Source organism: Haliotis rubra, unplaced genomic scaffold, assembly GCF_003918875.1.
Source record: "Haliotis rubra isolate DU_JTF1 unplaced genomic scaffold, ASM391887v1 Scf137, whole genome shotgun sequence".
In the NCBI taxonomy this organism is placed as follows: Eukaryota; Metazoa; Mollusca; class Gastropoda; order Lepetellida; family Haliotidae; genus Haliotis; species Haliotis rubra.
The window spans coordinates 1392686-1419182 of NW_025765303.1; the positions used below are offsets into that span (position 1 = coordinate 1392686).

The 26497-nt window shown below is 41.8% G+C and overlaps 1 protein-coding gene across 1 annotated transcript; it reads left to right on the forward strand.

Annotated features, from left to right (window-relative positions):
• The first annotated feature begins 1116 nt into the window (after positions 1 to 1116).
• On the forward strand, positions 1117 to 24676 carry LOC124268244 (sodium/myo-inositol cotransporter-like). Its single transcript, XM_046703284.1, has 15 exons — positions 1117 to 1263; positions 4099 to 4170; positions 11279 to 11383; positions 12009 to 12068; positions 12608 to 12712; positions 13599 to 13704; positions 15091 to 15171; positions 15938 to 16152; positions 16777 to 16912; positions 17582 to 17689; positions 19018 to 19168; positions 20910 to 21078; positions 21540 to 21764; positions 23408 to 23621; positions 24330 to 24676. The coding sequence occupies exons 1-15, from the start codon at positions 1117 to 1119 to the stop codon at positions 24674 to 24676; spliced, it is 2241 nt and encodes a 746-aa protein (XP_046559240.1).
• Positions 24677 to 26497: the final 1821 nt, after the last annotated feature.

Here is a 26497-nt window from a genome sequence, read left to right on the forward strand (position 1 = left end):
CACTCTGCCAAGCGAATTCATCGCTTTTTATATCATCACGATAACAGTCCATTTGTATGGCGATTATCCAAACAGAATATCACATTGAAAGACTTTATTACACCGGCAATTCTCAGTCCCAATGGGAGAAGGCGACCTAAGCCGTCTTTGAGGAGCTGGATGGTTAGAGTCATATTACCATTTCATTCTATCTGGTATCCCTCCACTGCTGGTGGCTGAACAGAGGCACATTTCGGACAAATTCATCAGTGTAGGACAGGACTGTCCCAAGAAACTCTCTCAGGAGCATGGTCACCTATTCGAGGACTTCACCTGATTTTTATACTGATGTATAAATGTCCAAAGTGATGAATTTGTATGGTGCTGGGATTCGAACCTATGATCATAGTTTTCTGGTATGACTAAGAGCCGCAACCATGCACAGCGAAATTGCCCTGGCTAAAATGACAGGGCCACTGTGTGCCGTCATTACAATGAATAGTAGCGCAAATAATTTGTCTTGCTGGTAAAACTCGTTTGATTGGCTAAATACGCCTACATTTACAATATATGAAATAATTTTCAAAGCAACAATGAAAGATTTGCATTAAGTTCAAGAAAAGCATTGCTATGACAAGTACTACTTCATTTTTTAAAACCATTAGTGGTAACAAAAGACCACTGAAGTCTGAAATAGAGTGTAACTTTTCCTGCGCATGCGTAGACTAATTGACTTTCTACACATGCGCACCGGTAATCGAGAAGGGCGACAACGCGACAATGCAACATATTCAGTTATGTCGCGTTGTCACATTGTCGCGTTGTCGCGCGTTTTTAGGCTTTTTTTTACACATCTTAGCTGGGGCGACAACTCGACATATTTTGACCTTGAAAATTGTCACTATGTCGCATTGTCGCCCTTTGGATGAATAGAAAAATATTATTCAAAACGCGACAATGCGACATAGCGACAATGCGACAAATGGCCGAAATGTCGCATTGTCGCGCTTTGGTTAATTTTGCCTCTTTTTCTTGTTTTTGAGAGAGCGACAATGCAACAACGCGACAATGTCCCATCTAGAATTCCATATTACGCGACAATGTCCCTTCTAGGATTCCATACATACTGCTACTATAATGACTATCAGCGCCAAGCACCGGGACACCGAGTTGGAGCTTCAAGAATATTGGAGAATGACGACTTTCAGCACCCCCCGCCTTACTGGAGGTGACATCGGCGTCATCGCTGGTTATTTCATCCTTGTCATAGGTATCGGCCTGTTGGTAAGTACTATTATGTAATATAGTGATATTATTTCGTTTCGCTATTAATCCTAAGTTAATGTATATTCAAAGTGAGTTCCCGTCTCGCTTTTACATGTAATCAGTGTGACAGTCCATGGCGCACTCTGAACCAGAATAAAAAGGTACCGAAGTCCATCCACATCTTGTCACTGAAATTCCGCTGCATCGAGACAATACAACATAGAGTATATTGACTTTCGAAATTGTTATACCTTTCCGAATAACAATGGCGTAGCTACAGCATAGCTAAAACAGCCCGTGCTTACTCTTTAAAATTGAAAAAAGAGTAAAAATCTTGTGATTCAAGATGCTACAATAATTGACATTTAATTTGTTTTCATAGGCATTCAAACGCAACTTGCTTCGCGGATCATTTATAGACAAAACGTGTTTTGTCTACTCTATGCAATAAATTTTGTCTGGGAATTGGCTGAGACTTCTGTCCGAAATCGTTTGTTCTACTGGCAACATCGTTGATCTATTCTTTGAAATCGTTTTACCCATTAAATATTGACGTTAGGAGAGATAGGTTGGTGAAGGTCCCATCGAGAAATATCAGGGGCAAAAATATAAAGTTTCGCGCAAGATTTTAAGATGAATATCCATGGCTAAGGTATTCTCCTCTCAACGATGGTGTCATATGTCTTCCATGTATCCTTTTCACCACTGACGCAAATACAGGTGCTTTTGTATCTGTATATGTAACTGACTGGGCAAATATTGGTACATTGATAAAGCGGCACACTCATTTTGCACAAATTGCTAAGAAAAATGCATTAACTACAGAAAGGTTGCTTCTCAAGATAATATTTGTACGCAACTGTCAAGACGTCACAAAGCAACTGTTGCTAAAAACCGTTCACTTCTGAAAACACTCCTTCTGTGTGGAAAACAAAATATCGTTATTAGGGGTCACACAGAGGACAAAGGTAACTTCGTTACTCTCTTGCAATGATGTCATCCTGAAAAAACAACACCATTTGGACGATAGTTCTTCTCGTAACAAATATTTGTCACCACAGATTCGAGACGAGCTCCAGCAGTTGTGTGCATCACAAATAGAAAAAACCCACATAGCAAATGAATGCAGTGCTCAAAAGTGTTTTGCTCTTATCACTGATGAGGCCACTGATTCCTTAAACAAGAACAGATTTCTCTTTCTGTCACCTATGTGTCGGTTAATGAGGAAGGCACAAAGGCAGCAAGTTTATCTGAGAAATTCCTTAAGGAATTAAGTGAATGAATATGGCATTGATACACATTTCATGAGAGGTCAGGGATATGACGGCGCTTCCACCATGAGTGGTCGTGCCAGTGGTATTCAGGCAATCATTAAACGCCTTAACGCGTGTGCACAGTTCTTCCATTTAGTCATGATCATGTGTACAGTTCAGGATATCGCTTTTGCATTTTCATATTCAGCAAAGCGTCTTCTATTTTTCGCCAATAAGTTTCAGTCCAATCAAAAAGTGAGAGAATCAATGGGTCGAAAAACGAAGATCACTGAACTATGTGAAACACGATGATCAAGTCGTGCAGAATCTCTATCCACTTTCAAAGCAGGATTTGATGCTATTGTTGATAACGTGCAAGCACTGGAACAGACAGAATGGGGATCCCAGAGCTAGATCATTACCATTGTCAGTTCCCTCCTTTGACTTTATCGTTGGTCTCATTGTTCCACAACATGTCATGCATTACTCTGTACAATTATCAAAATTGTTACAGTCTCCTAGCATTGATGTAATTAAAGCTTCCGGTGAGACTTCAATTGCCATAAGTAGTCTCCGGCACATTCACGAGGAGCCTGCATGCCTCGCAGATTGCAAGAAAATATGAACTGGTCCCTAGCATGACAAGATGGTTGGCCGTCAGACAATGCGAGATAATGCCAATGCTCTAACTCCAATGCTGTACTGGAAGAGGACCATATTCTACCCTCTGTTTGACCACATCTCACAGCAAATGGGGCAGAGGTTGATTGTACAAATGGTTTTGAAGTATAGTACCTAAGTGCATAGCACACTACACAATCTTACTAAGGAATTTGTGGGGAAGGTGTTTCAACAATTTGTTGTACTGTGACAAGCCGATATTGTGGTATACTCTCCCTGACAGTTTGATCCGGTAGTTTGGAGGTATGGTTTACATATGGATGTTTGTCTTTATCTCATGTTCAGTCGAATGTGATACTTTTAGATGTGGTATACTGTCCCTGACAGTTTGATCCGGTAGTTTGGAGTTATGGTTTACATATGGATGTTTGTCTTAACTTTATCCTTTTATGTTATGTTCGTTGAATTGTCCGTCTAGATGCTTTAGGTCTTCCGATATTAGGTCTGCTTTCAAAATCCTTCCGATCTCAAAAGTTATTCTGGTGCCCCCGCGCTGTTATATGTAGTTACTGTCTCACCACATCTGTAGGTTTGGGACGTCACAATCAAAACAAGTCGTGGGACGTTGTTGTAGCTTTGTGGCTGAAGCGTTCGCTTGTCACGTCCTATTCTTGATTTCGATTCTCCACATGAGTAAAAAACGTGAAGCCCATCTTTAAAGTCCAAGGTCATGATGCTCCTGGAATATTTCTAAAAACGACCTAAAACCATACTCACCCACTCACTTGATGCAATGCATTCTTTTTTAAAGTGTATCAGTATGTTCTTCAACGTGACTTTGAACAATATTATCCGTCCAACCACCCACTTACAAATTCACATATTTATATGTATGAAGATATTAAGCACAATGATTACGAAGCAATGTCCAGATACACATGCATTGAAGTAACGTAATGTATTTTTGTGTCACTTGCAGGCTATGTTCAGGTCAAAAAGAAACACCATCAGCGGCTACTTTCTTGCTGAGAGGTCAATGTGGTTTCTTCCAGTAAGTATGTCATATCCAGTGAAACTTCGTGAGTTCCTAAACCCCACCCCCTTTCCTACAATTATATTAAGTCGTTCTCTTGTCACTCTGAAGACCCGGGTTCGATTCCCCACATGTTCACATCGTGTGAAGCCCATTCTGGGGTCCCCCGCCGTGAAATCCTGGAATATTGTTAAAGTGGCGTAAAATCCAACTTACACACTCACACCTATAACTACAATCAGTAAGAGGCGACTTACGGGATCTGGTTGTCAGACACAAAGACATGGTTGACACATGTCACCGTATCCCAATTGTGTAGTTCGATACTCATGATGTAGGCCACTGGATTGTCTGGTCCAGACTCGATTATTTACAGACCGCCACCATATAGCTGTAATATTGCTGTACTTTATTTTATTCTGGTATATTTTATGAAGCTGACACAAAATCAGCACATGACTGACATACTGTTCAAAGTGACGTTAAACGTGATTCACTCCCCGGGGACAAGGACAACGTAAACGCCATGGAATTCTTTAACGTCAAAATGCAAATATCTTTTAACTGAATGTATGAATTAATTACACTTATACTGGGTGCGGCGTTGAGCAACAGCAAACCACAGAACCTTTATTAGCTTTGTGCATCGTATTGTTCCTATAGTTATTCATCACCTCACACACTCCAGCCATTGTTTTACGTATATGTGCCCGTGTGTCCTATTTATAGTGGCACAGACCCGTGAAGATCCGGGGTAGAATAGGTCTTCAGCAACGCATGCTTGCCACAAAAGGCGACTATGCTTGTCGTAAGAGGCGACTAACGGGATCGGGTGGTCAGGCTCGCTGACTTGGTTGTCACATGTCATCGGTTCCCAATTGCGCAGATCGATGCTCATGCTGTTGATCACTAGATTGTCTGGTCCAGACTCGATTATTTACAGACCGCCGCCATATAGCTGGAATATTGCTGAGTGCGGCGTAAAACTGAACTCACTCAGTCACTATAGATGCACACCTAGCATCTTCAAGTACTGATGTATGACAGGACACCGTGTGATACATAAAGGTCGTGTTTGCCACGATTTTAACGAAAAAGTACTGATCTTTTATGAGTGATTAATAAAATGTCAAATATTACTGTCAATGGAATGTATTTATTGTTCAGTTCTGAAAAGTATATTTTGTAGGAATTGTTGTCAGGTAGACTAACGCTTAGTCTCTGAATATATATAAGTTTTATAGTGACCAACAAACCCATTAAAATTAAGGAGCCCCAGTGGGAGATGAGATTCAGTACCTGAACCTGAGGAAATCTAGACTTGCTTCATTTAGGGCTTTAGCATTGCAGGGAGGGCTAGACAGTAGGAAAATGGCTGAAGGACTGTATACTGTAGACCTGGGCCTAGATTTTCGAAGCTCTCTTAGCGCTAAGATAGTCGTAAGTTAATGTTAATGTATGGCACTTACGACTATCTTAGAGCTAAGAGAGCTTCGAAAATCTAGGCCCTGGTGTATTTCCGATAATTGTTTGTGGCAGCAGCTGCATATTCTCAGCCAGCATTAAACACGAGTTATTTCCTATGAAGTAGTCAAAACGTTCACAGTGACAGTAACTATATTTATGAAGGATTATTGATCATGCAACTCCATTGGGATTTAAAAGCATGACGGTTTCATTTCATAGTTTGCTGTCCAACGTTATACGTGCATGCGTTTTTAATAAATATATACAATTTTAATGTTGAATGTGTGTATTACCTTACTTAATTATTGTTTCTTTATTGAATAAATATATTAATATAAATGTTCATAACTACGTTCCCGTCATGCATGCACATGTCTAATACAGTGTTCACTTTGTCCAGTGATATGCAGTCGATTGTTACAAATGTTTAGTTTTGTGCTTGAAAAAGACAGAGGTAAATCTTTCATTGGTTAACGTTTAGAAAGGGTTTATCACAGAACTTGTAAAGCAGTTGGTATGTCTTACTGTCACTCAGTTTATTACTTAGAAAGGGTTTGCGCACCCTGTGACACTTACCAACAAGTTAACAAAATTGTAAACAAATCAAACAAGACAGGGACCGTCTCCAAAACAAAACCGGGACGTTAAAGCATCCTTGACAATTTTGACAAGGGAGTAGTCTGACGGTCAGTCTACAAACTTTACGAGAAGAAGATTCACCTACATGTAGGAGTATCAGAGAGGAAATTAAGGACAGTATCAACGTTTCCAGAACCACCTCATCATTGCCCTCCATGGGATGGGGTTCAAGTACAGACAGACAGATATAGTTTATTAAAGTGTCACATGTATGTAAACAAGATATAAAATACATATACAATAAACACATAATGTTTTACATACATCCAGCCTTAACAGGCTTGTGAGACACTGTTATCTAAGGGGTCAAATATACATCATAGAAAGATTTTTATAAAACCATACACCTTGTAATATATACTGTAACATAACCTTAGGTAAGAATATCTCTATTTTTGAACATTTCATTAACAAAATTTGATAAAAGAGATAAAATAATGGTCCTGATGACATAAAAACATTTAATAGTTGTAAGTCGTTTCGAAAATCGGAAATATCTATTAAGGTTAAGAACTTCATTCTTACGTCATTGTGAAAATGGCAATTTAAAAGGAAGTGGATTTCATCCTCTACACTACTGCAAAATGGGCACATTCTCTGATTCAGTGGGGTGGGGGGATCGTCCTGCTTCGACATGGAAAGCAAGCTTACCGCAGCGTAGTTTGGTGAGATTTCTTCTTGCGTTTCTGTTAACTATAGTCTCTAAGTATGTCTCTGGGTGTCGATCATTTTAAATAAACTGTAATTCCTGAGCTTGTTTCCGTTTACGTTGCCTTTATCATTCCACAGATCCCTAAACCAATCTTCTTCATCTAGTCTCATCCGACGTCTCTTCATGTCTCTTTTGTATTTCCAGTAGTGTCGGTGGTATTACACTTAATGCCTAGTTTTCTGCACAAGCGTTGTGCTGTATAAGCGAACGAACCTTTTCTGCCTTTAGACCATTTATAAAGTTTGGTGATCAGTCTGTCATCGTCAGTGCTTGACATAAAAACGAAAAGCATCTATTCGTTGTGTAGTGAGACAGGTAGGCCACCCCATTTCTCCATGGATCGCAGTGTTCGACGTATGGCCTGGCACGCCCAAGAAAAACCTGCAAGCTCTGTTTTGTACGTTGCTGATCTCACGATGGCTATACATACCCCAAATCGGCGCACAATACAATAGGCTGGGCTCAACAGTCGATTCGTACAGTTTCCTGTATACGCCATAGGCCATATCACCGCACAGTCTGTACTTCGTAATAAGCAATGATAGGGCTCTACTTGCACTTTTTGCCAGTTCTCTCACAGCATGCTTCATATTTAGATGCTCATAAAATCAAGGCCCGAGATATTTGTAGGATTCAACACAACAAATCAAATGATTACAACATCTAAATTGAACATCTGAACGTATAGAGAAAACCTTTCTGAAGTGAATAATTTTCGTTGTATCCTCATTTACACACAAACGCCATCTTCTGCACCAGGAGGTGACAACGTCAAGCATTTTCTGTAGCTTTTCTTCGGTGGGGGCTATTGGAATGATATCATCTGCAATATCATCGAGACAAATATGTCACTGACAGTTACAATTTTATTCAAACTCTCGATCTCATTGGCTAAATCATTACTGTAGATAGGAAAATAACGTAGGAGATATTATACAGCCTTGTTTCACTCCCGTATTCACCTTGCAAAATGGCTTCGGGTTATCGTTTATTCTAACAGCACTTGTAGTGCCTTGATACGTCGACTGAATTGTGGAAACATTTTTCCGTTTATCACATCTTTAAGTAACTTGAGCCACAGACAGTTTCTATCAACATTATCGAAGGCTTTTTTTTAAATCAATGAAACATGTAAAAGTGTCTTTTTTCAAATCCAGTCTTGACTTTAAAACAGTGTACAATGAGTAAATATGAGTACAAAGCCCGTGGTGATGACAGAGTTGTCGTCAAGGACAAGCACTCTATAGTGTCGATGAGATCCTCTTACTTGAGAACTGCGGCAGAATACCGTGCCCTTGGCTTCCAGATAGTTTACCTGGATGAAACTTGGGTCAACAAGAACCACTCTACGGACTATATGTGGTTATATTACCCACAGACCGACAGAGAGCCTCCGTGAAGGGCAACCGAATGATTGTACTTGATGCAGGGAGCCGGGACAAAGGATTGATCGACGATCGAGTTGGTCTTTGAAGCAAAGGAATCAAGTGGAGATTAATTACCATTAAGAGATGAACGGAGATGTCTTCATGGATTGGATGGAACATCAACTTTTGCCCAATCTTGATCAGCCCACTGTCATAGTGATGGGCAATGCCAGCCACCATAATGTTCGGGAACCATGTAGCATCACACTGACAATGAGTAGCCTGAAGAAGACGATGCAGGATTTCCTCACATCGTGTGGTGTTCACTACAGACCGACAGACACATGATAACCTCTGAAGTGTGGCAGAAGGCAGAGGACCACGTCCTTTAGACTGAACGTCATTATCGCCGAAGTGACGGAGTGGACATCAGTGTTGTGACACCTGTTGTGATCCCAGTGCATGAGGATAAAGATTTAGACTGGTCAGATTCGGATTAAGTGTTCTAATGGTCTTCATTCCAATGCCTGTTATTTTTGAATAAATGAGTACTTGCACCATGTTTATGTGTCGTTCAAACAGCTGGTTTTATACACACCTGACCATCATGAATTTACTTTGATTAATTGATTATTTTCACACAGTGAGTCTTCAGCTAACAGACAACAAAATAAAAAGTTATTATTGCTAATCCGATTCTACTTCGACACAGCCAGATCTACTAGTATATCTGTTTTAAAGAAGTTATACTAGTGACCTGGTTAAGTCTTTGGCCAATGTCCACAGCTGGATTGAATTGACAAAATAACATATCATATATCAGATTCTATATTTGCGATGAAATACACTGTTGACATACAAAACATTTATCAAAACGCTGCACGTTGCTGCAATCAATGGATAAAATAACACAAGTGATTTGATTCTTTCTAATGCACAATAATCCGTAAATTTCTTTCAACACACACACACACACACACACACACACACACACACACACACACACACACACACATGATGCTTTACTCAATAAATGAGTACACTATACATACAGACTGTACTGTCCGTTTGAGTCCAAACCTCCCCAATGAATTGCAGTCTAACTCCAAAACAAACAATCGTGACTCACACCAACGCCTAAGTCAATAGGAAAAACACACCAACTCTGCAGAATTTTGTTAACATTTTTGTCTGCAAAATAAAAAAGTTGTTTAACAAACCATCATTGTTTTTATTCGATATTTTAATATTTGTGACAAAGGCGCAGCGACAGCTCAGGTAACATCCAGGTAAGCGAGATGCACGTGCGATGTTGATTTCATCGGTAGAGGATGGCATCAAAAGTCATTGCACTATGATTCTGAATCGGACATGAACTCACAGCTGCCAGAGTCATCAGAATGCACTTGTATGATAACAGGACTGATAGTCACCTGTTGTAAACCGCTTTGAAGCCAGTACTGATGCTCCACGGCATTTCCAACTTTTTCAACTGATTTTTGCCATGTGTCTTGTGAAATCTTAGCCATGGATTCGTGGACTAGATTTTGAACGTCTGTCATTATATACGTCGTGTTATTCCGGGCAATGTCAGATTTGATGATACCCGAGATCAGGTCAGCTGGGTTCACCCGTGAAGATCTGGGTTAGAGTATTGATCTTCAGTAACCCATGCTTGACTTGGTTGACACATGTCATCGGTTCCCAATTGCTTGGATCGATGCTCACGCTGTTGATCACTGGATTGTCTGGTCCAGATTCGATTATTTACAGACCGCCGCCATATAGCTGGAATTTAGTTGAGTGCGACGTAAAACTAAACACACTCACACTCAGTTGGATGATAAGGAGCCAAACGGAAGTCATCATGACCTTGTGATTTCAGATACTGGTCTATTTTATACACAGGTGTTCTTTTGTTGATTTAATGATTTCTTACAGTCTGGGTTTTGTTGTGTTAAATGGAAACGGTATATAATGGCTTTCTAACCACTCTATCATGTGTCCCTTCCTTGAAATTGAAGTTTGGGCTTTCATATCAGGATCCTGGACACAATGTAACGGAGCATTGTCCATGGCAATTAAGCTCTTTGATGGCAATGCCGGTATCAGTTATTTTCCGACAGTACTTTAGCCCGGATTTTCTCCCAAGGAAATAGTAAACATTAACAATATTGCTATAGATATAGAAATGTGACGCAGCAATTACCAAGAAGTGATGGGGACGAGGTCCCAACTGCTGAGCAGTACGTGAATGAAGACACTATCATAGACACCGGCCACGAGCTTACTGATAAAGAAATCCTCAACAGAGTACAGCCACCGACAGACGACCAGTCAGACGTCGAGGACCAACCAGCAGTTGTCCCGCCAACAGTATCAGAAGCTCTTCAAAACGCCAACAGGTTGCTGACATTCTACGAATGTAATGGCGACGAAAGATCGGTGAATCTTGTGATGGACTTGGTTAAGAAACTGGATGAAATCAAACCAACGAAACAAACATCAATGACAGACTTTTTAAAGAAATAAATGTGCTTCGGGGGAAATGTCAAGATACTGAGTGAAGTGAAGTAAGATGTAATGTGAGTCAATGTGATGAAAGACTGTTTATTGATATATATATACATGTACATGAATAAATTTTCAATATACATCGGCAATACGTTTTGCTTGTTTGATCCAGTTAACCGGGCGCCTCGCTATCCGGACGATTTCTGAGTGTAACCAAAATGTCCGGATAAACGGGGTTCGACTGTACACGTACATATGTGATAAAGAGGTTACTTAGAAAAAGAAACGTTTACCGATGAAGAAGATTCTATGATGACTATAGCTGTTTTCAATGCTTAAATCACCTCCCCATTGAATGACCTGTTTTCAGCTACCTTGAATATCCTACACTGGCATGATGTTTACATTGCATTTGCATCTCTTGCAGATCGGCGCGTCTCTGTTCGTGAGCAATATAGGAACGGAACATTTCATCGGGCTGGCTGGTTCTGGTGCTGCAAATGGAATCGGTGTTGGAGCATGGGAGCTCAGTGTGAGTGACGGCATCATATTTCATCAATAGTCAGAGTTACGATCACACATCGTCAATATGATCAAAGTGTTTTGCTCTTAAAGCGTGAGCTTTATGTACACCGTATTGTGCCTGACAATGACATCACAACTTGATGACATCACTATTCTCTCTGCCGTTGAAGCAGATCAGCTGTAATATTTACACTGGAGTCACCGGTTGTTACTGTTTACAAACCAGAGTCTCGATCCACAGAGCGTTCATAACATTACGACCTGTCGTAACTGTTTACCATAGGCTTACGAATGTCGTACTGCTGCATGCGTTTTGTGGATCGGGACCCAGAACAGTTAGAAGATCATTTGGATGATAAAGCAATACCTCCTTTGACTTTTGATAACAAATTATCTGATTCAACATTCGCCTATAAATGTATAAAGTTCACCGACAAACATTGCAGTTTTAAGCTTTTATAGACTCTTATATCTAAAGACTCGGTGAGATAGATTTTCTGTATTAACATGCCTCCTTTGGTATTTTTTAATACATTCACGTAAATAGAGTAACTTTATGACTGATTACTGGTCTTCACGTGTTTTTCGCCTGTATAGTTTCCCGTGTTGTAAAGTATGCTCCTTGTTAACAGGCTCTACTGATCCTGCAGATAGCTGGATGGATATTCATACCTGTTTACATATCGTGCGGGGTGAGTTTCTATTTATATAGAGATTGGTTTGTTGCTTTGTTGTTTTACGCCGCACTCAGCAATATTCCAGCTATATGGCGGCAGTCTGTAATAGTTCGGACCAGACAATCCAGTGATAAACAGCAAGAGCATCGATCTGCCCAACTGGGATACGATCTCGTGTCAACCAAGTCAGCGAGCCTGACCATCCGATCCCGTTAGTCGACTTTTACGACAAGCATGGGTTGCTGGAGATCAATTCTAACCCGGATCTCCACGGGTCTATTAGGAATTAGTGGTATGATAAAGATTCAGCTTCGTGGCCGTGATTCCCGTGTGCGTATGTGCGTATGTGCGTGCGTGTATGTGCGTCTGTGTATGTTCGTGTTTGTTCATAGTGCAATGAGATCACGGTACAACCTCACTTAATACCCACTGTCCCGTCTCTTCTGTTGAGCAAGGGGACTTGAAACATATTGCTACTGCGTTGTACCTTAAACAACGCTCCCATAAATTTCATTAGCAGATGTACTTAACAATAACGATTCTTATTTACACAGACTTACACAATGCCGCAGTATCTCGCCAAGAGATTTGGTGGAAATCGACTGCGGATCTATTACGCAGTATTGAGCCTTATTCTCTCCATGTTGACAAAGTGTTCGGTGAGTTGTTGCTTCTGTAAGGCTATTAGGGCCCGTAAGTATGTCACGGCACTTCGCGAGACCATAGTACTTCCGGTGAGAAACAATGTTTCATACCTTTTCGAATTGCCTCATGGTTGTCAGTTGACAGTAAGGAACCGAGAATCCTTGCAGGAATGGCAATTTTCCGATCTTACCATTCCCAAATTAGCCAATTATTACGACTGTCAACAGCTGTGACAACCAAGCATGGTTGTACACTTGGTACGGTCTAATAAAGTCATATTTGGCGGTCGCGCAATTGGAACAAGAACTGGTTCTTGAATATACGCTTGTCACCGGAAGTTAGCTGGGCCCCGTCTCGCATATCGCAAGTTGGTGCACGCAAAGGGATCTGGGAACAACCTACGTACCGAAAGCAAGACTTTCAGGCCCTACACCCGACATAAGTGCTGCCAGAGGGCACAGGTGGCTGGAAAAGAGTGTTTGTATTTCCGGCTTGTATTTTCATTCACGACAGGTATGAGCTTCAACTTACTGGATTGCAAAGGAAGAGGAACAGCTTTTATGGATTCACAACTTCAAGAATTGCAACAGATGCGACGTTTCGGTGAAGATGCTAACACCGTTATCTCGCAAGTGTTGACATCCAGACCAAAATTTCGTAGACGTTGTGAATCCATAAAAGTTGTTCCTCTTCCTTCTAAATGCCCCTTAAAGAAGGTCAAGACTTGAGGTGATTGTGAAATTGTGTACCAGTGTCCTTCATTTAAACACATTTCCCAGCATGCAAAATGTGGCCATGATCATGTCCATCTGATAGTTGTTAGAATCTATATCGTGCGATGGTAAACCACTTATTTGTGGCAATAATGTATTGTTGAATGGTTTGATTTGTTGCTTTTAGGGGAATCTCTACACAGGTGCGTTGTTCATCCAACAAGCTCTCAACTGGGATATATACGTCAGCATCGTGCTGCTAATCGTTGTTACTGCCGTCCTCACATTTACAGGTGATCAGTCTCTTTGTATCTCATATGTTTGGGGGGCGGTGGTTAAAGTGGTTAAATCGTTCGCTCGTCACCCCAAAGACCGGGGTTTGATTCCCCTTAAAGGGTATAATGAGTCGAGCCATTTCTGGTTTCTCCTCAGTGATATTGCTGCAATATTGTTGAAAGCGGCACAAAACTACACTCACTCACTTCTATTTCACTTGTTGCATAGTTTATCAACTTGCTTTGTTTTCTTGAAAACACTGTCGTTGTAAGCACAATTTAGTGGATTAGTATAGTAGTGTCTCTGTATTCCTGGCAAATATTATGTTTGGATAAGTCTCAAGGCTGAACTTGTAGTTCGTACTCTCTTTGAAATACGACTTTCGAATTATTAAACTTGACGGACCTGCTTATTTATCAAATTGTCGTTGACAATGATATTCGTATTGCCGGATTTATCAAAATAACTGACCTGTGAAGATCCGGGTTAGAATTTGTCTTTAGTAGCGCATGCTTGTCGACTAACGGGATCGGGTGGTCAGGCTCCCTGACTTGGTTGACACATGTCATCGTATCCCAGTTGCGTAGATCTATGCTCACGATGTGGATAACTTGATAGTCTGGTTCAGACTCGAATATTTACAGACAGCCGCCATATAGCTGGAATATCTCTGAGTGCGGCGTAAAACTCAACTCACTCACTCACTCTGAGCACGGCGCAACAACAAACAAACAAATCAAACTGAATATTAAAATTGTTAAAGCCATGATATCTATGTTTGACTTGGTGAGGTGAGGTGAAATTGGGTTTTAGGTCGTGCTTGAGAATATTTTGCTCATATGACGACGTGCATGCGTGTGTATGTGTATGTGCGGCTGCTTGTACTAGCCCAGACTTAAAGCTGGTTTTATAGTGCTAGCCCACTGAAATACCATGCCGCAGTGAAGCATGAATACCCCACTCAGACACATTATACTGACTCCGAGCCGACCAGTCCTTGCTATACCCATTAATGCCGAGCGCCAGGCAGGGACCAACAAGTACCATATTTTAACGTCTTTTGGTATGACGCGGTCGAGGATTGAACCCGCGACCTTCCGCTCTCCGGGCGGACGCTCTAACCACTACACCACGGACTTGGTCCAGGTCCCATATCGACCATGTGATCTCACCACTAACATTATCACGACATCAACAGTGTAAGAGATTATCCTCGCTTTATGAATTAGACTCATCTCTGCAATGTATTATCATCCAGGGCCACTTGCTCAAAGCAATCTTGAGGCAAAGGCTATCATAAGTTCATGTTAAACTTTAAGAGTAAAGATTATTTTCTGACCGAGGTGACTTTGTGCAAGTGGTCTCAGACTTTGATGTAACAAAGGGTGTTGCTATCACTTCAGGTGGTCTGACAGCTGTCATCTACACAGACACACTGCAGGCTACAGTGATGATCGGAGGGGCCCTCTACCTCATGGGAGCAGGTATGTTTGACTGTGTCTGACTGTGTCTGACTGTGTTCTACACTGATACATGCACAGTGATTGTTTGAAGGTTTGGTTTGGTTGCGCTCGGCAACGTTCCAGCAGACATGATATAGATGTGGGATAAAGTGGGAACAGTTTGAAAGAAAGTCCATTCCTTTCCAGGTTCCGTGTCAGGTTGGTAGATTCTGACACAGATACATATAATTTAATTGTACGCTGGGTTATAACACGTGTGTTTCCAAGAACTGTAAAATTTGTACCGAATTATTAGAGATACCAAACCGATCGTGAGGGGGTACGGCAAACAGAAGGAATATCACATTTTGATGAATATTGTAACATGCTGTAAAACAATGCATTAACAATATCATTTTCTCCCCAATCCAACCAAACACATACACACACGTGCACGCCCGCGCAAGAACACATACACTCCCACTCCCACTCGTTAAATCCATTCATTTTTTGTCAGTCATTCCGAAATGGTGCCTTTTGACGATTTGCATTTTTCAATACTTTTTCAAATGGATAATGGAGACTGATTATTCTCTGACGTTGACGGGCGGTGGGGTAGCCCCGTGGTTAAAACGTTCGCTCGTCACGCCGAAGGCCCGGGTTTGATTCCTAACATGCATATTGGTACAATGTGTGAAGTCAATTTCTGGTGTCCCCCGCCGTGATTTTGCTGAAATATTGCTGAAAGCGGCCTAAGACCACACTCACTCACTCACTCTGACGTTGACGTCTTGTGTTTCTTCATCAGGTTTCTATGAAATCGGTGGGTTCTCGGGGCTTCTGGAGAAGTATCCCCAGGCTGTTCCAACCAACGTGACTGCCATTGTGCCTGGTACCACCTGTCATCATCCAGACAAGCAGGCGTTCCGCATGTTGCGTGGGGCAACAGATGACTACGTGCCATGGGTCGGCTTCCTTCTTGGACAGACAACAGGGTCCATCTGGTACTGGTGTGCTGACCAGGTAACTGTGAGGAGGGAGCGTGAGTGAGTGAGTTTTAGTTTTACGCCGTTTTTAGCAATATTCCAGCAATATCACGGCGGGGGACAGCTTCACACATTGTATCCATGTGGGGAATCGAGCCCGGGTCTTCGCGTGACGAGCGGACGCTTTAACCATTAGGCTACCCTAACCGCCCGCAAGAGTGGGAGAGACATCACAATACGTATATGTTTTATTTTTCAAAAAAGAAATGTACTTGTGGGAGATCGATCCCTGCTGAATGGACAGGTTTGAGGATATTATATGACCTAAATACTCAGAGACCCTCAGTCCCATTTCCTGCTGACGCAGAAAGACTAACGTAATTGTTTCATGTTACGTCACTATTTATATCCTAAACATTTGGTTCCAGTCATGACAATGAATTGCGTAACGCGTTTCTTCCTCTCTTTCCATGACACCATCATTTACAGCTATCCAACTATTACCCTGTAAACAGATGTGTGTAGATACAAAATCAAAGCTTAAACTCGAGCAGTGGGGTAGCCCATGTCAGGTGTCCCCGTTTTGCTGGATTTAAACAAGCCTGAACAGTTCTTAGTCCATTCGTGACCGTTTGTGAAAAATATTGCATGTGTTGCCTAGGTGATCATTCAGCGAGCCCTGGCGGCCAAGAGTGTATCGCATGCTCAAGGGGCCACACTAATGGCTGGTTTCATCAAAATACTTCCTCTGTTCATCATGGTGATGCCAGGAATGATCAGCAGAATATTGTATCCAGGTGAGCTAAAGTCATACACATTGATTCCCTAGTTCATCTGTTTTCAGATGATTCACTCTTGGCTCTTCATCCACACATCGCAGTGTCTGGAGGCATTGTAACGACAGGTTTGATAACGTGAACGTAAGGGAACGTTACACATTTGGAGACGTGTCTGTAAAGATGTAGAGCAGAATCACTTACACTGCCATGAACACCGCAAGTTGACTATCCATAGAACTTGCTTTTTCTTCATCTTAACAACTTCTAAAATGCCTCTCAAGGAAGTTATAATTCTTGACATGGGGAATCAAAGACCACCTGATAGGTGATCCAAACTGAACTCATTGCTTCAAGGACAGTCAACAGAACCCTTTGGTCTTTGGGAATTGACTTGATTCATGCCACGCCAAACATACGAATATTTGGACAATCGCGATCCAGTTATTTCAAACATTCATTGAAATGCGGAGCTTGTGAACATAACATTCAAACATTGAACGATGTTTAATGATTCGCGACCCAAATTAACTATATTAAAAAGGTTATCTAAACATATACCTGGTACTTAATCACCAAGTTACCCCTTCTTTGATAGCCTAACAGTGGGACCAAACAAACTAGCATGTATTATAAAGGCACAACACTAGTGTATTTACATCAAGTACTATTTTGGTCTTTTTTGTGTAGATGATGTTGCATGCACCAACCCAGACTACTGTATGTCGGTGTGTCAGAGCAGAGCAGGCTGTTCCAACATCGCTTACCCCAGACTGGTCCTGGGGCTTATGCCTGATGGTGAGGTTTTTGCCATGTAATCCTCGCAAAGAATAAGTATGATAGCAAGTGAGTGAGTTTACTTTTACACCGCACTCACAGAATTTATCTTCAGTAACCCATGCTTGTCGTAAAAGGCGACTAACGGGATCGGGTGGTCAGGCCCGCTGACCTGGTTGACACATTTTGTCGTATATCCCATATGCGTAGATCGATGCTCATGCTGTTGATTACTGGATTGTCTGGTCCAGACTCGATTATTTACAGACCATATTTACCATATAGCTGGAATATTGCTGAAAGCAGTGTAAAACTAACTCACTGATGACATCTGTCTTGTCAGTCTATGCATGACTTTTATCATCTTGTCTCCACACAGGTGCCCGGGGACTGATGACATCTATCTTGTCAGTCTATGCATGACTTTTATCATCTTGTCTCCACACAGGTGCCCGAGGGCTGATGACGTCTCTCTTGTCAGTCTATGCAAGACTTTTGTCATTCTTGTCTCCACACAGGTGCCCGGGGCCTGATGACGTCTATCTTGTCATTCTGTGCATGACTTTTATCATCTTGTCTCCACACAGGTGCTGGGGGACTGATGACTTCTATCTTGTCAGTCTATGCATGACTTTTATCATCTTGTCTCCACACAGGTGCCCGGGGACTGATGAAGTCTATCTTGTCATTCTATGCATGACTTTTATCATCTTGTCTCCACTCAGGTGTCCGAGGGCTGATGACGTCTATCTTGTCAGTCTATGCATGACTTTTATCATTCTTGTCTCCACACAGGTGCCCGGGGACTGATGACGTCTATCTTGTCAGTCTACGTATGACTTTTATCATCTTGTCTCCACACAGGTGCCCGGGGGCTGATGACATCTATCTTGTCAGTCTATGCATGACTTTTATCATCTTGTCTTCACACTGGTGCCCGGGGGCTGATGAAGTCTATCTTGTCAGTCTATGCATGACTTTTATCATCTTGTCTCCACACAGGTGCCCGGTGGCTGATGGCATCTATCTTGTCAGTCTATGCATGACTTTTATCATTCTTGTCTCCACACAGGTGCCCGAGGGCTGATGACGTCTATCTTGTCAGTCTATGCATGACTTTTATCATCTTGTCTCCACACAGGTGCCCGAGTGCTGATGAAGTCTATCTTGGCAGTCTATGCTTGACTTTTATCATCTTGTCTCCACACAGGTGCCCGGGGACTGATGACGTCTATCTTGTCAGTCTATGCATGACTTTTATCATCCTTGTCTCCACAGAGGTGCCTAGGGGCTGATGACGTCTATCTTCTCAGTCTATGCATGACTTTTATTATCTTGTCTCCACACAGGTGCCCGGGGGCTGATGATGGCTGTGATTGTAGCAGCCCTCATGAGTGACCTCGACTCCATCTTCAACAGCGCAAGTACGTTATTCACCATTGATATATGGAAGCGGATCAGGAAGGCGGCCTCGGTTACCGAACAGATGCTAGTTGGCAGGTGCTTGTTAACTATCTTCCAGATATGTATGTATGGATTACATATTCTCATGACAATTTTAAGACTGTTGTTGGTGAATCCCCATCATATAGGCTGGCATTTTCTGAACGCACCAATGTGTCAGTACTGGTTACTTACCACTGTGGTCTAACTATAAGGGCAGATCTAAGATGCTTCGCTAAAAAGATCAAAGGCGCCGACAGTACTTAATCAGGCGATAAAGTACACTTTTTGTATTACGTCACACTGTATTGACGTCACAACGACATTCTAGTCTGCCCCCTTGTAATCAAACGTACCCTTGGTAACCAACATCACGATACATATCTGTGGTCTAACTATAAGGGCAGCTCTAAGATGCTTCGCAAATATCAAAGGCGTCGACAGTACTTTATCAGACGATAAAGTACCCTTTTTGTCTTACGTCACACTGTATTGACGTCACGACGCCATTCTAATCTGCCCCCCTCGTAATCAAACGCTCCCTTGGTAACCGACGACACGATACATGTCAGTTCTCCAGTGTACTACAGTACAACTAACTCCGCAGCACCCTGTTTCATGGTTAGCGACAGCTTCAGTCGGCTAACATCACCAGTGGAAGCTTTACGTGTTACTATTTTGTTGGAAAACGTGTCCCAGCTCGAATGAAAGCTGGCTTAGCCTATGTCAACATTCCCACAATGCATCCGTGGAATGTCTTGTGACCAGTCAGCTTCATTTGGATGTACTGATCTAAACTTATCTTGGAAGTAGAAATGCGACGTTTATGGTTTACGATAATCTCATATATAATTTAGAATAATAAAGAGAGGACAATGCATGCATTAACCGTCTTGAAACTGTTCATCATTTGTTTTTTGGTGACGTGCCTCTTAACGTAGGGGGGGACGGTGGGATAGTCTAGTGGTTAAAGCGTTGGCTCGTCACGCCGAAGACCCGGGTTCGAATCCCCACATGGGTACAATGAGTGAAGCCCATTTCTGGTGTCCCCCGCCGTGATATTGCTTGAATATCGCTAAGAGCGGCGTAAAACCAAACTCAGTCGGTCAGTCAGTCTTAACGTGGGGAGGATGACACATCAACAGAACATCATTGAGCCCTGAACGAGGATAGTTAATTCAGGTCACCGACACCGTCGTTTGTTTGTTTGTTTTCTCTCTTAGATTAATCGTCGGTAATTATTAAGTTCGCTCTCCATGTCTCGTGTAATATAGGGCAGTTTGCCTGAACTATTGTGGCTAAAACACAAGGAAGCTTGAAGCAGTTGCTATGATTCAAGGGGGCAACGCAAACGTCCTCGTGCTTTTAGTTCAGGGCAAAACTGATTATAACACAATACATGGGGAAATGCAGCGAAATGCATTTCTGAACTAAAGCACGACCATTCAAACATTGACATTGCCCTCCTTGAATAATATCAACTGTGTCAATCAATTCAATGGACAAACGAGGAAGTTCATGGAACGTGTTTGTTGTCATATACCACCACGACAAGTCACCGTGAGTTCTCTTTGCTCTATTTGGGGCGGTGAGGTAGCCTGGTGGTTAAAGCGTTCACTCGTCACGCCGAAGACCTGGGTTCGATTTCCCACATGGGTACAATGTGCGAAGCCCATTTCTTGTGTCCCCCGCCGCGATATTACTGGAATATTGCTAAAAGCGGCGTAAAACTAAACTCACTCACTTTCCTCTATTTCGTTGAAAGTTTTATCCAAGTGCTGGTGTTTTGTAATTTCAGGGTGTTTATTGTGATAATGGTTGCCGTATCCATAGCATGGGTACCCGTGATTAAAGAAACCCAAAAAGGTCAGGTCTTCATCTTCATCAACGAGGTAACCAACTACTTCACCCCTTCTTTCGCTGCTGTGTTTCTACTGGCTGTGTTAGTTCCCAGGGTCAATGAAAAGGTGTGTCGTTTGTATTTTTTAATTTATGTTGAATGAATTGAACTGAAATGAAATCCAGAAATTCTCTCCATTTATTTAATTATGCTAATTTCATGTTCAACTGCCTAGGGACACATGTGTGAATTGTTATTTATAAAAAACACACACAATTTATCTAGTTATTGCAACAAAAATAATGTATTTTGGTTTCAATAGTAAGACTATTGCAAAGCTAAATTAGCCCACATATTAGCCACGATTGATTGTAGCTATTGATTGATTTTACCAAAGACAACCCTTTTAAAATGCATTAGGAACCAGGTTAACTTTACGACATCTGTCTCTCTGTTTGGAATGATCACTGGATTGTTTGGTCCAGACTCGATTATTTACAGACCGCCGCCATATAGCTGGAATATTGCTGAGTGCGGCGTCAAACTAAACTCACCCACTCACTGAGATGTATATGGAACTGATTGCAGGGTGTGTTCTGGTCTCTGATGTACGCCTTCGTGGTCGGGGCGGTGCGTCTGGTCCTGGTTCTGTCTTTCCAGGGGGAAGGCTACTGTGGAGCATCATCAACCACGACGATACCTGCAGTTGTGAGGAACATGCACTACATGTACTTCGCTCTGTTCCTCTTCCTGTCCACTGGTCTGATAGCTCTTGTCATCAGCTTCTTGACAACGCCTCCACCAGAGGAATGCGTGAGTTTAAAACACACCAGCTTCAGATTCTAACGACCAACACCCTTTATAAACAGCCATTTTTGTGCAATTGAAAGATACTCTTTCTGGAGAGTGAGTGAGTTTAGGTTTACGCCGCACTCCTGGAGAGAGGAAGGTATGGGTTTGTACCGAATGTCAGAGTGAGGTATCAAACGTCGTTATACACAAACAATGACGTTTTTTGTTTGTTTATATTTTAACACCTCACTCAGCAATATTAAAGTTATAAACAATCCTGTCTTGACCAGACATTCCAGTGATTGACATTAACTACGCAACTGGGACACGATGAGATGTGTTAACCAAGTCAGCGAGCCTGACCACCTGATCCCGTTAGTCGCCTCTTACGTCGATCATGGGTTACTGAAGACCACTTGATACTAACCTGTCGCAATATGTGTGTGCCACTGAGTCTCGTATGTCTATAAAAATGATATTTTAATTTCTACTTGAATTTCTACTGGTATTATGGGTTTTATTACTGTACATATTTTAAGAACAAATACATATTAATGTCCATAACTGATTGATTAACGCCTGATAATGGGGTCAAAAGCACAGAATTCAGTGAATGTTTCATATCAGTCACCTCACAGCTAGTACAAATTAAGTCTTTCTTTCCGTGTCCTCCAATACAGATTACCCGGAGTGCGAAGGTCGCGGGTTCGATCCCCGACCGCGCCATACCAAAAGATGGTACTTGTTGGTCCCTGCCTGGCGCTCGGCATTAATGGGTACAACAAGGACTGGTCGGCTCGGAGTCAGTATAATGTGTCTGAGTGGGGTATTCATGCTTTACTGCGGCATGATATCTCAGTGGGCTAGCACTATACAACCAGCTTTAGTCTGGGCTAGTACAAGCAGCCGCACATACACATACACACGCATGCACGTCGTCATATGAGCGAAATATTCTCAAGCACGACGTTAAACCCAATTTCACCTCACTTCACCTCACAACTTATCATTAGCAATCCCTGTCGGTCCACGAGGTGTGCGTGAGATTCATTTCAACCATATGACGGCGACACCGAAGGTCACGTCGGACGCGGCCAAGGAGTTAGGTGATAACGTATTATCGTCATCGGAATGGCGTGGATTGCTGATGATAATGTCAGTCAGACAGAATATCGAGGTCAGATGTCTGGTATACAGACGAGTGCCGCGTTAAAAACAATCACGCACGCATGCCCGAACGCACGGTGAAAGAGTTCACTCAATCGTGATCCAGATTTCTGATATTACCGTGATATTGCTGGAATATTTCTAAAAGCGGCGTAAAACTAAACTCACTCATTCATTATCAATCTATGTTGGCCGTACGAAGTGTGAGTGAGTTAGACCTAGATGTCGCCATTTGACGGCGAGGCCAAAGTTCACGTTGGACAAGGCGGCAGAGGTAGCTGATAACGTATTATTGTTACCAGATGTCGTGGATCGCTGATGATAATGTCAATCAATTGGAATATATATTTCCTACAGGTCGCCGACAGCTCTCTGGTATTCAGGCGAGTGCGGCATTAAAAAACCAAACCCCATCACGCACGCACGCACGCACGCACGGTGAAGGGCTCACTCATCCGTGATCCAGGTTTCATGTTAGAACATTTGTTTTCCCCCAGCTGCAAAACACTACCTTATGGAGTTACCGAGACAAAGTCAAAGCCTTCAGCGACGGGAGTAAGAACATTGATGCTAACCTGAAGATGATCAACAGCACCGTCGGTAAGGAAGTGGACTCCATTACGCCGCACGACGACGCTGCTCCACCGACGGTTACCGTGAAGTCTAATGTGGAAGAGACGTATGTTGACCTGCTTCAGACAGAAACTACAGGTGAAGACAATTTAACACAATATAACACTAAGATGAGGATGACAATGACTAAAGATCACTGAGTTAATGATTTGCATTGGCAGAGCCAAGGGGATTCGAAACCCACAGCCCATGCCCACATCCCATTGAAAATTCCTGTATCCGCCTATGTATTGCGTGTCTATGATGAGGCAACATGAAGTGTTTCTCACAAAGGGAGTTACAAGAACATATATTTTCTATTTAACAAATCATATCAGAGGGGATATCAATTACAGGTAGTGTGCGGACATAATTATACATTGCCGCAGTGTCCAAATAACCATTGCATTTCTATAGTTTCGTTTCGTTATCCAGCTTTTCAACTATTCATGTACACTGTCATAGAACATGGTACAGATGAATCATGGAGAACTTCAGCATCGGCAACATAGGCAACTACTTAAACAAGTGTACTCAACACACCCCATGGCAAGTCGAGATTACCACGTAGAAAATCGTTGGATTCTTTTTTATGATATGTTATGAAAATTAGTTAGGAACCGTTTTTTCTGTAAAATATGGTCATTTCGGAGAGCAGATGTCTGGGTAAGAGTTAAAACCCAACAAATCATCCACTAATAAATGCTCTTTATGAACATTAAACTGTTTGAGTATCGTGGACAAATGCTAGAATCAATCAGGAAATTACATCTAATTTTATATAAAACTGTCTTTGCTCTTCCACAGCAACGAGGAGCGTTGCCAGGAGAATGTTCAACTACGTGTTGGGTATTGACAAAGTCCAGGAAAGCACCGAGAACGATGAGGAGTTCCATAATCACGTGTTCGCCCTTGCTGCCCTCAAACAGACCAGGCTGGAGAAAGTAGTATTGACCATTGGCCTCCTGAGTATACTCTCGATTGCAGTAGCCATGTTCGTTTTCTGGTCTGTCTATAACTTCGACACAAACGAATTCTATCCCGAAGGTGCCGAGGATCTTCTCCCTGGTGATGAACAGTTTCTTCACAATTCTATGAATCACACAGCCAAATACATATCGGACACAGTCCTCGGCAACAGAACTCTGGTATAATCTTTGTGTCAGACTGTGTTTCTTTGTTTGTTTTAAATATTATTTATTTCTGTAGGTGGAAGTCACTACACAAAGATGGCGGTACAAAATCACATGGACGTCCATGTTTTAGTTACACTTGGTGTCTTTACATCACTCCAGTGTTTTGGACCCGATCTTCATTGTTTGCACCATGTGTATACCTGTGGTGGCATTTATGCTTTATGACAGAAATAAAGATTACAAGACGTTATACCCGCTACATACCACGTAACTAATAGTGGCCACTGGTGTTCATATCGAATGCAATCATATACTCGTGGAAACGAAAAACGGAACACATGAAAGAACCAATGTTCCTTAATTCTTTTCCAAGTTTCTTCACAAGGTATCTATTGCACTGTGGGTGAAATTCTGGAAATACATAAAGAAACACTTGCTAATTGTACTTTCATGTGTTCCCTTATTCGTCTCAATGAGTATATAATGTACAAAAGTGTCGGAAATGTTTACACGGCACTCCAACGCCAGCTAAGAGTGGCAGAGTTGTCGCCCTTTGAAATCATCGTTAAGGAGACGCAGTTGAATTTGGTGGACCGTGTTCTTAAACTTATCGCTGGATCTGGTTTTGATTCGTCACTGTACTAATCCAAAATCAATAGCGTGTCGGTTTTATAAATGTGGTACAAACAATTTGAAAACAATAGGACTTTCATATTGCGATATATTGCTCTCTGTGTGCGACATCATCTTCTTAGTTGCTTTTACACCATACTTTCAGGCTCCCCGTCCCCATTGTGTATGTCTGTATGCCAGTGGTTTACATATAAATAAAATAATATAGAGCCTTAATGTTGAATGTACTGCAACAACAATAAAGGCAGTAGTATAACATGATTTTCATAGTCGGTGTTGTTTGCATAAACAGAATGCACTTCAATGCAGTATGTAATTATTGTTACTGTATGTCAATTCCAATATAAACATGTGTTAACGTGAACTATTGCAAAATGAAACCCAAGCATGATTTAGTTGAACTACTTGAGATTACAATCGCATGTGACCTCCAATAACTAAGATCCTTGACTGGAATGTCATTATACAGTCCTACATTTTTGTATGACTCAGGCCTTTATGATGAATTGATATCATATGCCCCATTATGAAACAAACAAAAATACCAAAATAATGTGAACTGTGAAATGGTCACTCAGAGGCTCTACTAAAAAATCCAAATAAAAATTGGTCCATTTGAAGCCACTTAATTCCTCCAAATGAAACCATTCAAACCCACAAAACGTAAAGCATTTGGTAGAATATTTGGCAATTTTGGTGCCACTTAGCATGACACTTCCACTTGTAAAATGTTACATGAAACCAACAGAAATAAAAGTATATATGGCACTTTTAGAGCACATTTTCTGCTATGGAAATCAATGGCAGATAATTCAAATGGAGCTAACTCTTGATGGCCCAATATATTGCAGAATCTGAACCATATCGCGATAATCGTATCGCGCGATACTGAACCGGTATATACCGGTTTACCGGTAATATTGCACAGCCTTACAGTATTGCAGTATTTGTCAACAATATGCCTGTGACATGCAAATTACATGAACTCATTTCTATAACTTCTCCGTCGCAGGGGCTGTATGTATTGGCGGCAACGATGGTAAGGTGAGGTCCGGAGAGGTTGGGTGCCCGTTGAAGCTAATTCTTACTTATCACCCATTCTCTGTCACTAGGCTCTTCATTCCGTACCTTTTCAGTCCTGTTTGAATGACTTTAAATTTAAGATTTATGAATATTGTCGGCAAACATGAATTTTCATCTCTAGAC

Bases quoted from the DNA above. Each gene is read 5' to 3' on its own strand.
- LOC124268244 (XM_046703284.1), top strand. From the start codon at position 1,117: ATGACTATCAGCGCCAAGCACCGGGACACCGAGTTGGAGCTTCAAGAA. The intron at 12,713-13,598 runs GTGAGTTGTTGC...TGTTGCTTTTAG, and splicing joins CCATGTTGACAAAGTGTTCG to GGGAATCTCTACACAGGTGC. The intron at 16,153-16,776 runs GTAACTGTGAGG...TGTGTTGCCTAG, and splicing joins GGTACTGGTGTGCTGACCAG to GTGATCATTCAGCGAGCCCT.